Source organism: Lonchura striata, chromosome 23 (assembly GCF_050655825.1).
Source record: "Lonchura striata isolate lonStrDom1 chromosome 23, ASM5065582v1, whole genome shotgun sequence".
NCBI classification, from domain to species: Eukaryota; Metazoa; Chordata; class Aves; order Passeriformes; family Estrildidae; genus Lonchura; species Lonchura striata.
Genome location: NC_140725.1, coordinates 8,608,300 through 8,621,866, shown reverse-complemented (window position 1 = coordinate 8,621,866; position 13,567 = coordinate 8,608,300). Strand labels below are relative to the sequence as shown.

Sequence of the window (13,567 nt, the reverse complement as noted above, 5' to 3'; positions counted from 1 at the left end):
TGGCAGTGTTGTTTTGTATTACTTAATTTTTATTTTTATATGTTAATTATTTTTTCCTAATAAAGAACTGCAATTTCTACTCCCATATCTTTGCCTGAGAGCCCCTTAATTTCAAAATTATAGTAATTTGGAGGGGGGTTGTTTATATTTTTCATTTCAAGAGAGGCTCCTGCCTTCCTTAGCAGACACCTGTGTTTTCAAACTAAGACGGATTTCTTCAATGAGCTATGAAACAACATAAATTGCAATGGCAAAAAGTAGGAACAATAATATTGTTCAGGCAGTAAAGAGTTCTGAAGCTACCTGGAACTTGCAAATATATAATTATGTGGAAGATATAGCTTGCAGGTTTTTTGGCTGAGGCAGGAAGTAAGTCTTACTAGCAACCTACCAGGTGGTGTTGTCAGTGGGGTTCCAGTTTCTTGGCAGTAGCCGACAGGACGGATATATGGGCTGCTCGTTTCACACCTGAATCAAAGAGGGAAAGTTGGCACCAGTCAGATGGAAAGCAAAAAGAAAGGCAGGATTTCAGTGCTGTCTGATAGGCCTTTGCTGGGTGAGCAGATGCTTTCAGTGGATGTGATCACAGTGTAGAAGACAAGCGCTGCCTGGTTAGAATGTGTAACACTGGGTTTTCAAGGCATTCAAGCTGTCCCAAAAGAAAGGGAAATACAAAGTAAATTTTGCAGTGGTTTGGTTGGAAGGGATCTCATCCCATTCCACCCTCTGCCATGGGCAGGGACACCTCCCAATGTCCCTAGGTGCTCCAAGCCCTGTCCAGCCTAGCCTTGAACACTTCCAGGGACCCAGGGACTGCCACAGCTTCTCTGGGCACCCTGTTCCATGGCCTCCCCACCCTCCCAGGGAACAATTCCTTCCCAATATCCCATCCATCCCTGCCCTCTGGCAGTGGGAAGTCATTCCCCTTGTACTGTCCTTCCATCCTTTGTCCAAAGGCCATCTCCAGCTTTCCTGGAGCTCCTTCAGGCACCACAAGGAGTTTTCTTATCTCCAATGCTTCCCAGACAGCTCAGGCCACCCCTAATGGTTCTGCACTGAGCTGCCCAGCACCCAAACAGGAAGGGAACTATTGGGCAACTGGCTCTTTGTGAAAACCCCAAGTAATTATTCAGACGCCTGAGAACTGATATAAGATCCCAACTTTAGGGCCTGCATTTAAAATAAAAGCCAGTCTACCTTCAGACATGTATCAAAAATAGTCTTTTACCAGTAGTCGTAGCTCTCATCCCAGTTATCGAAATGGATCAGCAGCCGGTTTTCCACCATGTCTGTGATGGTGGCGACACAAACCAGTGATGGGTTCTTCTTGTCCACTGCCTCCAGTTTCATTCCCAGACGAAACCCAGAAGGTGTGACAGGCTGAGAAACAGGACAGCAGGAAAGAGAAATCAGCCACATTCTTGGTCAAGCCATTGAAATTCCCCTTTTAAACTCCTTTGACCCCAAAACCTACAGACAAAACACACTACAGTGACTACTAAGAGGTTTGCAGACAGGATTTTCCATGAGTTCTGGCAATGACTATTACTAAAAAAGAGCTAATTTGGCTTAAAAAACAGCATTTCCAGGTACATCCACCACTGCAGACTCCCAGGCTGAGACACTCTGCAGTGATTTGCTGAGGATAATGGGCATTGCACATCCTGTTTCACTGGTGGAAAAGTTAGGAGACTTCAAGGAGATGAAGTGATTGAAGTAGGGCAGAGCTGAGCCCTGATCCAACTGAGTCAGTGACTGTCCATGTGCAGCCTCCAATCCACCAGCCCATGGGCTTCATGTCATCCCAGTAACATGGAATGGGATGGAGGATTTCTCAGGAACTGAGGTTACCAACCACTGAGAGAGAACCAGTGGGGAAGGATGACAAGTGCTCAAGATCCACAGCCCCACAATGAATCCCATGGCACACATGAGCATGCTGCTGGAATCCAGAAATTATTTTGGAAATTATTAAATTAGATGAAAGTGACACAAATATCTTAAACATAGGGGTGCAGTAAAACAGATAGCTGTAATATATTTAATAAATGGTTCAATAAATCTTTTCCTCCAGCATTAAGGAGGAAGGGAAATACAAATTCTTTCTCTGGAAAATCAGTGACTGAGGAAAGGAAGAAAAATTGTACGAGTTTTCTTTCTTAAAAATAAAACACAGCAGGAAGTAGATTGCATCTGATTGTACCATGGTTGTACCTCTGACATAAGCATATTAAAACCATATAAATATTCTGGTCAAAACTCACTTAGCACCAGACCTATTGAAACCCCTTCTATTCCATATCACCACTTACACTGCTGGGGGTCTTAAAAAGGCTTTTTGGAGCTGCTTGAGCTTTGCAGTTCTTCAGATAGGAAGTCCAATTAAATTCTCCCTCCTTGAAACCTAGGAGGAGAGAAAAAAATGATTGCTTTACATGGCCCTGGTACATTCTGGCGAGTTTTTCAGAAATGGAAATTACCTGGAAAGAATATGAACTTTGCGTGCTAACTGCCCTGCTATGATCTCCAGAGGCTGTGCATTTCAGCTAAACCAGATCTCTCTTTTTCACCATAATGTCCAATCATTAATCTCAACCTTCAAATGTTTCTAGGAAATTGAATGCAGGAAAGGACTGAATGCAGGAAAGAAACAAGTTCTGAAGCACAGACAGACATTCAATTCAGAGTTTCCACTGTGACTAACAACTCAGTCTTTGGGAATATCACAGAGAAGATATTTTGCTCTTTTGTGAGTCATTGTGTTAGTTAAACCTCTTCCCTTTAGCCCCTCAGATAGAGTTCCATGATGAAATCAAACTAAAAATGAAATATGTAGAGCCAGGACACCTTAGTAGAATTTATGGTGTCTTCTACACCACTCTATTTTCTGTAATACCTTTAGGAGGGAGCAGCTTATGGCTTGTTTTTTCACACCAGCCCACAGGGTGGATGTCTGAGGAATCAGCATTAGCCCAGAAGTCGTAGTACTCTGGGTAACCATCAAAGTGCAGTCGCATCCTGTATCCCTGAACCTACAGGGAGAGAAGCTCTGATTATCACCAAGGGTCACAAAAGAGAAAAACAATCACTAATAAAACACTCCCTCATATTTGACTTTCTGAGAAAGTAACTTAGGATCTCGTTTATTTCTCAGAAACTCTAGTTGTATTTTAACTCATTTGCTCTCCCAGTTTCCATGCTCCTCTTTCCCCAATTCAAACAGCTGGAAATAGAACTGGTCAGTGGAACCTCCCTGAGCCCCTGCTCCATGCCATGCACACATGCATGGGGGGCACAAAAGCAGCCCCAGAACTTAAATGTCTATACCAGATCAACCCAGATTTCACATAACTGAAGCTGGATAACAGTATTCAGACTTGTTTGTGTTTACTAGGTCTTAGGGCCTCATGGCATTGTTCTCTTTCATATTTGTTCACTACAGGCAATTAATAGGTTTGCTATTCTTAGTAACAAGTATAAAAATCTGCCAGTAGGATTTCAGGCAAAGATCCTTAATTACATAACACCTTTCCTTCAGTATCACCTTGAACTCCTACCATTTATTAACTCACTAAAGTTCTATTACTCTTATGTTTCTACTTTTTATTTAAAAAAAAAAATCTAGATGTACATGGGACTTTTGGAATCAAAGACAAGAAAAGCAACTACCTCAGCAACGGTGAGAACACAGAAACGAGAGGGGTGTTCAGGATCCACCCCTTCCAATTTCATTCCAACTTTAAATCCATTTCGGCCTTGTGGGAATGACTGATACTGTGAGGGGGGAAGAAGCGTTTGTTTTTAATTCCTAAAGACAAAATCTATTGCAGAGCAGTTTTAACATACTTAAGGCTCCAATTTTTATATTTCAGGCTTCAAATGCTCAACTTAGAGAAGAAAATCCCACCCCAAGTGACTGTGGCTTTAACAGACAGGTTCAGGCTCAAGGATCAGCAATGGCACCATCACGGTATTTCACATTTACTCATTATTCTAATTAATCTCTCAAAACCACTGCACTGTTGCAATTAGCTACAAACACATCCTTGAGCAGATGCAGAAATGAGCTCTTCTCAAGCACAAAAGAATCCCCTTCCCAAATCAATGCAGAATCAAAGAGCTGGGAAAGCTACAATCACTTTGTGTCAGTCCAGACTCTCACCAAAAGGTAACTTGTCATCTTCAAATGGTGACAAGGAAAGGGACAAGGCAGGCTAGATCTGCAGCCCAGTTTTACAGTTATTCCAGAAAACATTTGTGTTTTTCATTTATCTGCAGTCTTAATCCAAGTGGAAACAGCTGAAATACAGTAAAGTTTAAAAGCACTCTGAACTGGGATTCCAAATGACCCAATGCAGGACTGGACCTTCCTTTTAAGCTGGTTCTGGAAGAACCAAAAGCCCTGGGCTCTGAAGAGCTCACTGGGAGCCACACATTTAACTGGGGTGCAGGGGCAGCTTCACCAAGGCTGAACCCAGCCTCTGGCACTGCCAAGTGACTGACACAAGCCCACCTTCCCTCCTGGCACTCCCCAGTGTGCCCACACCATTGCCCGAGCCAGCAGACTCATGGCTTCCCAGGGACAGGCTGGACAATCCCACAGGACATATGACAGACAGCAGGCTGTCCCTCTCCACCCTCCTTGGAAGCTGCCTAACAGCTCACTGGTCCAGAGCAGAGCAGATCCAAACAGCTGCTGCTTATTTGTAAGATTCAACCAGCATTTTTTACGCCCTGGTTTGGGATGAGGCGCCCAGGGCAAATTCCTGTTTCCCTGGCCTACTTGTACCAAAACAATTCAGAAATACAAGTGCTAGCTTAAGGGTGGTCTCCAGTCCCACCTCAACCAAGCTGGCAATCCTGTGACTGCCAGTAATCCTGTGATGTTGCCCGGGAAAAACAGCAAGAGAGTGAAAAAAACTGCCAACCTCTCTGAACAGCTTTTGGGGAGCAGCTGGCATCTGTTCCTCTTCCAAGTAGGAAGACCAGTTCCATGCCTTCTTCTTTCCAGGAAGCACTAATTAATTAAAAACAATGAAAAAATGAATGCTTCTCTCTGATGCCTCCTGCTCTGCTTCTCCTCCTCTCTTCTCCTCCCATATTTGCTGAGGCACCCCAGAAGAGGCAGTGTTACTCAACATTTGAGGAAAGGTTTTGCTTTCCTTCTTTGCTTTTGCTTGCTTTTGGAAATTCCAGCAATGGGAAAACTGGACTCATTCCTCAGGAAATGAAAATTTATTGTATCACAGATCAAATGAACTGTGGCACCTGCACTGCTGGCAAGCTGCTCAAGGAAAGGTGCCAAGGGAAAGTCTGGACAAGACAGATAATTTAAAATTGTTAGAATTAATTCCTCTTCCTGACATTTCAGAGGAATAAGGGGTTAAATATAAACTAACAGGCAGCACAGAGAGGCATATAATTGCAGCTAAAATAAGCCTAAAATAAAATAAATTAAAAACCAAGTCATTTTTTGCTAAGTTCACAATATCTTTTTTATATACACACATATATTTATAACCTCCTAATAACACAATGCATCTACTAGGGAGGCAGCTCCCAGATGATGAAAACAACTTGGATTCATTCTGGTAGAACCACAGTCATACATACAGAAAATTACATTCTAAATGTGTACTAAAACTCTCCCCCCAGTTACATATTGACTGATTTAAGGTATATAATACATTCAACTCATAGTCTACAATCAATCACGTTGTTTACAATTTAATTTTTACTTAGCACTGTAGGCTGTGACTGAAGTTCTCCAAAGTCAATGAAAAAAAGATTACTGTCTTCAGTGAGCTCTAGATGAAGTTGACTCCTTCCAGATCCTTACCTTGTGTCCATCATGCATGCAAATCCAGGATATTCCTACTAATACACCTCTGAAGCTGACTGTGGTAAGAGGTTTATGTACCTAATAAGCTGTTCTGAATGTGAAATTAGCTCTCCTGTCCTTTATTCTTTTGTTTATTATTATTAACTTTATAATAGCTACTAAAAAAAATCTATAACATTAAAGAAAAGACTATGAGCTTAGCTCACCTTGTTTTATTGGTTTAGTGTTTCTGCGGCTTTTCATATTATTTGATTTATTCTTCTCCTAGACACAGATATGTTAAAAAGAAGTTTAGCAAGATTGTTTTTCCCTCCCCTCTGATCATCTCACAATGCAGGTACAACACGGATGTAACAGGTAACTAAAAGGAGTACTAGCAGCAGTTGCTGTCTCTTGAACAACCTTGAAAGAACATCAGGAGGGAATGTGGTGATCTTGGTATGCCAAAGTGCTTTACAAGTTATTTAATATATGCTACTGAAGTTCATTTAAATGTGGCTGTTAAAGAGCAGCACAGGACCAAAATCTCCATTACAATACAGAGGATTTGCTTTCTGCAATGCAGGATTTGCTGCTCACATCAGCAGCCTTACTGAACACTCCTTTCTCCCTTCCCTTTCTTACATCCATCTGTGCCAGGGAATGGATGTAGGGACAAAAAAGGAATTTATGAAGCCCTGAAGGAAGCAGAACCTTCAAGTAACTCTTGTCATAGATAAGTACTCCAGACAATGTGGTCTCTGTGTCACACTCCATACCCGACCGTCATTCCGTTTTCTTCTGCATGTTTGCAAACTCAGGTTTGATTACTCCCAGGCTGTCATTTCTCAGAGCAAACCAAAACCAGGCAAAATGTGCCATACAAAGCTGCCTGCCAAACATTCCCAAAGGGATGGGGGGCAGTTTCTAATGAGAACAAGGAGAAGGGGGAAGAGAGAGACTGCAAGGACTTCTGAAAACATCCATCCCTTAAAACATCACACCCACATCCCAGAGAAAAGCTGAGCAAGATGATGAGTTAAACTGCTCATGACAGCAGAGGCTGCAGCTTTATCGCCCCTGTTCTGCCATACAGAACCCTGTATTATGTGATTAAACATAAAATGGCTCAGAGAGGTACTGATGGGCAGGAGCAGAGCACAGGGCCCTGGGAGGGAGTTAGGGGCTGCAGGAAACTGAAGGAAAGATCAGCTCAGGATTGAGGTACTGCTGTTTATGCACCACTAATACAGGTTTCTGGTAATGCAGTGAGAGTATGTACAAGTATGTAATAAAATCCAAACAAACCCTGTGGTTTGACACTGATCTTCAGTATCACACAACAGTATTTGAGTGTAGTTATTCTGGAGACATATGGTGTTATTACTGTGAACTCCTGACTTTCACTTCACATGAGCTATTCATTCACCCCGTGACTCCTCAGAACAGATATTCCCATCACTGATGTAAATCAGGATCAGACCCAAACCATTCCCTGGGTACAGAACCAGCTCCCTCAGCCCAGCTAGCACTGCACAAGGAGCCCTGAGAAAACTGCCCCTGCTTTTCACAGCTCTCATTAAAGGAAGTACATGCAGCCTCATTTACCTCATCCTCATATGCATTTTCCTCCTCATCCTCTGAATCCAGAGGCAATCTTCTCTTCCTCCGGAGACGTCTGACAGGTCTGCCAGCCTCAGTCACCTGATAGCCACTGCTGGTAGTAAGATTTCCATTATTTCCCATTCCTGCAATCATCTGGAATGTCTTTGATATCGTTAAAACATCCAAAATTAAAAGCAATATAAAATTAAAGTATTATTCCTGCACTGTTTCCAGTGTCTCTGAACTTCTTGGAATGAGGAGGCCTGGGCTGAGGACCTGAAGAAATGAAAGATGTCTTCAGGATTTCCTGGATAGAGAACTGTAACACTTGGTCTGACAGGTTCATTCTACTCACAGTAACACCATGCTCCCTTCAAATGTTTTCAAACAAAAGATGGGGAAAATCTGGGATTTCTGTACCTCTCCCTGTGCTGCTGGGAGCCTGTTTGAGTACAAATCTTTCCATTCTCAAAGCAATCCATTTGCTCACAGGTTTGGGAATCAGGGCAGGGCACAGATTGTCTTGGCACTGCAGAAGTAAAGAAAAAGACAACAATCAAATTTAAATGTTAAAACACCTTTCAGGCAGTGAGTTCTGTCAAAGTCCTTTACAAACTTTAACTGACACTCAGTATCCCACTGTGAGGCAAGTAACTATCATCTGTGTGCTGCCACACCACCTCAGTAGAGAAAATTCCCTTTTACTGGTAATGTTTTAATTTTGGAACACTGGTCTCTAATAGTACTTTCAGGCACATCTTGGTTTACTTGATGATCTTAAAGGTCTTTTCAAACGCTAATGACTCTTTGATACTACCTGTGTGGGTGCTCTGCTGAAACAGTGAGTAATTTAATCAAAGGATACTGGTGACTTACAAAGTGATGCTGAACAGCTACAGCCTGAAGGGCTGACCTGGAGGAAGAATGACCGACTTGCAGTAGTTTGTGGAGAACTGTTGCCCATGGGATGGACTCACTTTGAGAAAGTTCATGAGAAACTGTCTCCTACGAGAGGAATTCACTGCTAGAGCAGGGAAGGACTCTAACTCCTCTCTGAGCAGCAACAGAAACAACCTTGTGATGAACTGATCATAACTCCCATTCCCTGTGCCACTAAAGGGAGAGCTGGGAAGGAGAGAGGGGTTTGACACTCATCCCTGCTCCAGCACAGCCTGTCCTGCTAAGGACTTCACAGGAAATCCAGATGCAGAACTAGAAAACCCATCCAGACACACACAGGGCAGCTTTGGAAAAGATATGATATGTGGTAGACTTCAGAGATTTAAGCTTTGGAGCTTAAAACACAGGTCATGCAGAAACACTTTACTGGTCCAGATAAAATTATTAAAGTGTGCTAAATAGTGTCACTGTACATCTTTTATTACTCCTGACCTGCAAATGCAACCAAGCATTAAAAAAATTAAACTAAAACCCCACCTTTCTGATGAGCAAATAGCTGCAAAGATTACCCATTCTTTGATCTTCTTTACTGTGTGCACTATGGAGCTACTGAACTCCAGAAAGAAAGAGGCAAGTCAAAGGTTGCATTTGCAAGCTCTGGTCCAAAACTTTTATTCCAAGCACTTCATTAGTCTGAGATCTTTTCTCAGACATTTGCATTTCACTGAAACCTCAGTCTGAAAGCATTTGCTTCACTCTGAAACAGGGCTCCTTTGTTGAGTGGAGAAGCCCCCTCTGTCTTCTACTCCTATGTGCTCCCTGGCCTCAGGATCCTGCCTCCACCACCCTATCAAAGCTTCATCCCACATGTTCTTCCCCCTCTTTATCTAAAGCTTGTATTTCTTAAAGCTTCAAAGATGCTGGACTTGCTTCTGAAAGGCTCACATCCTTCTCTTCACCCCCAAGGAGACAGAGCATCATTTCATTTCAACACAAAGAGGAAGAAGATTCTGAAGAAATGATAATTCTAAGTGGACTCAGCTTCCTGCAGGATCCCATCCAGTTCACCTCCCTCAAACACTTCAGGAGCAGCACCATCCTGATGCAGATTCCAGAGGCTGAGGCTGGTGGGACAGCTCAGTGCCATGGCAGAAGGACAGTGGAAGGAGATCTCCAAGTTCCACATGCTGTTCCAGACAGAGTTCCTGTGCCCGGGAGCAGGGAAGGTGCCCATGGCACTGCAGGAGCAGAGGTCTCCAAGGCAGTGACACCCCTGCACATGAATGAACAGCTCTGGTTCTGCCCAAACTGGTGCAGACAGAGGTTGGGGCTCCCTCCTGACAAAATCTCAAAGTGCACCTGTGGCCAAGTGAGCTGGGGAGGCCCAGCCTCAATCCCAGAACATATAAATTTGTATTAGAAAGACGAGTGTCTTTACTAATAGTCTCTGATCTGAGGGTGAGGCCTGGCTGATTAAAGGGGAAACCTCCAGTTTCATCCCACAGCTCTATCCCTCCTTCCTAAGTTCTGGAAATGCAGAATTTACTATCAGGACTGCATCTTCCTTTACACAACAGAGCTCAGTAGAGCAGGTTTGCTAATATGAAATCCACACAAACCCTCCAGCATCTGTCCTTCCAGAGATGCTCTTGAATGGTATTAAGGAAAAATGCATTTTGTGCATGTGAGAACTGGAATATAACAGAGAGGAGGAAAAAGGATTAAATAGGAAAAAAAAATATATATATATATATTTGGCATCTTAAGAACAGCTCTCTGGGCAGCCAGTTATTGTGTTCCAGCTGAACATTCCAACCAGACCCATTAACCAAGGTACTGAAGGCTCTTACATTTGATCATCTAATATAAAACAACTCATTATTATTTGGTGTTTTTCAGTCTAATAAATAATGTGCTGCTTTGCTGATTCTCTGCTATTAGGAAGAATCAATAAAAGTGAAGCTGTTTCTGCAATGGAATGTTACTGCTGGGTAAGGAGCAGAAGCATAATGACTCACTCAGATTGAACACAGGGCAAAAGTTACACCACTGCAAAACAACCCAAAGGAGTCAATGGACCAATTCCATGTTTTATGGGAGAGTACACCGCTGATCTCAGAACATTCAAAGCATGAAGGTTTATCCACATCTGTTGGCAGAATTGTTTCCTCATAGCTTAAGGTTCTTCACAGCCCTTCCCCACTGCTCAAAGGGAGAGGAGAAAGAAAAGGAAGATTATGAACATAGGTCAAATGTGAGGGGCCTGATTCTAAATGCCTGATGTGGTAACAACAACCTGATTTTTCAGAGCTTTCAAGTTCCTTCAGCTCAAATTTATTTCACTTGAAATTGATCTTTTCCTCCCCCAAGACTCAGAACTTGCAGCCTCGAAGGCTGTGTATTTGTTTTCAGCACAAAGGAACAGAACAGCTGAATACCTTCATTTGCAAACGTCAACAGCCCTCCACCTTCTCGAACACAGAACCCCAGGTTTGTGATCATCAGACCTTGGTTCTGATTCGTGAGACCCCCTGAACTCCATTCTTGACCTGAAGTCTTCCAGGCGCTCAACTTTCTACCTACAGGTTCAGTGTGAGCATAATTCAGCCAAAGGCAAACCCATGGACCTGATGCAGGGCAACACAGGACACTTCAGCATTCCTGCAGCTCCAATTCCAGCACCACCACGACTCTGTACGATTATTTTAACTGGGCCAAAAGCAGGACAGACATTTGCAAATGGCAACAGCAAATATCTCTGGGTAGCACAGGATAACCTCTGTAGGAGTTCCCCAGCTTCCACAGGTTTATTGGAGCTGCAGGTGTGGAACATCTGCAGCCGGTGTCCGTGTTCAAGGTCACAGAAAACATCCACATCCCCACAGCTGCAGGGACAGGCAGGAATTGGACTAAATGAGCCTCGTGTTGGGTGGTATTGAATTTATTAATATTTGATGTAGCCTTGTACATCTGTAAACATTGGTTTGTAGCAAATGTTTGGTTGCCAGTTTCAACAAGGGCAGGCCCATCCCTTTTTAGATTTTATTCTTTGTGTTCAGGCTTTAAAAATAAAGAAGCTCAAGCACAAAGATTATTTACAAAGATCCCTCTGGGAAAAAAGAGTTTGGAAGTTACATGGGCAGAAGTAATTAGCTTGGAGAATTTTCAAACTGGGCCAATAAAATTGTTAAAAATCACAATGTAGAAAATAATCTTGAACTTGACCAGAGAAGACCTGATAAAATAAGCTCATCTCTGCATTTTATAAATCCAGTAAAACCCACAGAAAAATATAATAAAGAAATTGCTTTTCTTATAATGCTCCCTTATCAGTAAAATCTGCAATAAAATCAAGACAACCCAATAAAAGCAAGCAAATGGGACAATTAAAAAGAGAGCAGAAACTAACATGAAACATTTTGAAGAACCATAGTCAGGCCCAAACATTCCTCATTTGTGATGGAAATGTTTGTGATCCCAGTTTGTGATTTCTATTCATATTTAGCATTTCAAGTCTCAGAAACACTAAGGCAAAAGAAGATACTGCAAAACTGAGATGAGTAATTCAGTTCCAAGTTGCAGATTCAGATTTATTAAATGATAAATGATTGCCAGGCTGGCAGAGATAATGAAGCCTAATTAATATGCTTCCACCCAGACCTCTAAGCTTTGTCTTTAGATGGGGAATCCACAGGAAGAGGTCAGAAATACTCAGGTTTTGATCTCATTTCTGCACCTGAACCAGTGCAGTCTTAGGAAATCACCTCATTGTTACTGCAGAAAACCAGCTTTGGCTTTTAACATCCATCTTGCTTTTGTTAGGAGAGGAAAAATTTAAAAACAAAACACAAAACAAAACAAAACAGGAAGAAAAAAGGGTAGAAGTTCACTCCAAGTGAGTGTGAAGGCTAAATGGGTGGACAGGGATTCACTATACTCTTATAAACACCATCGGACTTTATGGGAAGAGAAACATTTCAACAGAAATCCCATTCTAGGTGCTGACAGGATAATTTCCAATAACATGAGGATTCCAGCGTCTCTCTCTGGTGACAAATGCAATGGTGCAATAAACCCAAAAACTGCAAATCAAGTATTAACATGAAATTTTCAGGACTTCTGACTAATCTTCCTGTCATGGTTTGACACTGGCACAATGCCAGTGCCCCCATGAAAATGTGATCCCTACCTTGAATGCTGTGAAGTGGGATCTAGAATAGAGCAAAGCAGGCCCAAGCTTAATAACAGGAAAAAAACTTTATTAAACTACCACTACAAAAGAAAAGAGAAAACTAAAGAAGGGGGAAAAAACCACACAAATATCCAAATGAAAACCTTGCAAAACATTCCTCCCCCCACCACCCAACTCCAACAAACCACAGTGAGACACAATCTGGACCCCAATCAGGTTTCCACCCTCCAAACAACCGATACTCAGTCCATCGAGGGAACAGAGTCTCTCCTGTGCCACAGACCCCCCAAGAAAACACAGCTTCACATCCTGTGTTTCCATGTCACACATGGCACCGCCCGGAGAAAAAGTTTGCCATGGTGACCCTTCTCCTTTCCATGCACAGTGCTCTCACCACAATGCATGGATGGTCACTGCCTTTAGGATTTTTCCTTTCAAGGATGCCCTGCCAAGAGGGGAGAAAACAACAGTTCAGTTTTTCATTGTTTGGGACCACAGTCCCCCCCCATTTTCCCCTGGGGCCGAGGGCTCAAGAACAGAGATCTTCTCTTCTCTTTCCTTTCCAGGGCAAGGGGACGCCACCACAAACCCCCTAACCTTTTCTCTGTTCACTCCACTTTTGTCTTTTTCCCAGCTGAAGCAGGTCTCTTGACTCACTGGCATCCTCCCAAAACACAGTCCCTCTTGAAGGAGAAGATTTGGTTCAGGTTGTGGCTAACATGGAAAAGTCCAGCCAAAAGCCACTCCTTGTCCCCCTCCCATCCAGAATTCCTCCTTCCAACATCTCATCCCAGGGTCCAAGGTGTCCCTCTTCCTCTCTTTCAAACCGAGGAGGGGAAAGGAAAATTCACAAAGCTTTCATTTCTCAAGGAAAGGGTTAAAAGTCCGATCTCCCCAGGGATGGCTCGATGCCCAGACATCCAGCAACTCCCACACAGCTGGGCACCTTGCAGCAGCTCCCCCCGCTCCTCCTTCCTTGCGGCTTTCTCTCTCCCTCTCGGGAGAGGAACTCTGGGGGGGAAATGGAGACATCCCAGATTTCTTCCACC

The 13,567-nt window shown here is 43.0% G+C and overlaps 1 protein-coding gene across 12 annotated transcripts in view; it reads right to left on the bottom strand.

The window, feature by feature from the left end:
• The window catches only part of LOC110469529 (lethal(3)malignant brain tumor-like protein 4), a 43,868-nt gene that overhangs the window by 24,521 nt on the left and 5,780 nt on the right, over nucleotides 1-13,567 (bottom strand). For 8 of the 12 annotated variants that reach the window (XM_021528359.3, XM_085559904.1, XM_085559905.1 and 5 more), the window contains 9 exons: nucleotides 7,847-7,955; nucleotides 7,430-7,538; nucleotides 6,049-6,106; nucleotides 4,929-5,017; nucleotides 3,670-3,774; nucleotides 2,897-3,032; nucleotides 2,313-2,404; nucleotides 1,229-1,380; nucleotides 392-468 (listed from right to left, as the gene is read on the bottom strand). In XM_021528359.3, the coding sequence (XP_021384034.2) occupies nucleotides 392-468; nucleotides 1,229-1,380; nucleotides 2,313-2,404; nucleotides 2,897-3,032; nucleotides 3,670-3,774; nucleotides 4,929-5,017; nucleotides 6,049-6,106; nucleotides 7,430-7,538; nucleotides 7,847-7,955 (927 nt within the window). The remainder of the gene's footprint in view (nucleotides 1-391; nucleotides 469-1,228; nucleotides 1,381-2,312; nucleotides 2,405-2,896; nucleotides 3,033-3,669; nucleotides 3,775-4,928; nucleotides 5,018-6,048; nucleotides 6,107-7,429; nucleotides 7,539-7,846; nucleotides 7,956-13,567) is intronic. The other 4 variants (XM_085559903.1, XM_085559911.1, XM_085559910.1 and 1 more) reach the window with 2 other exon arrangements.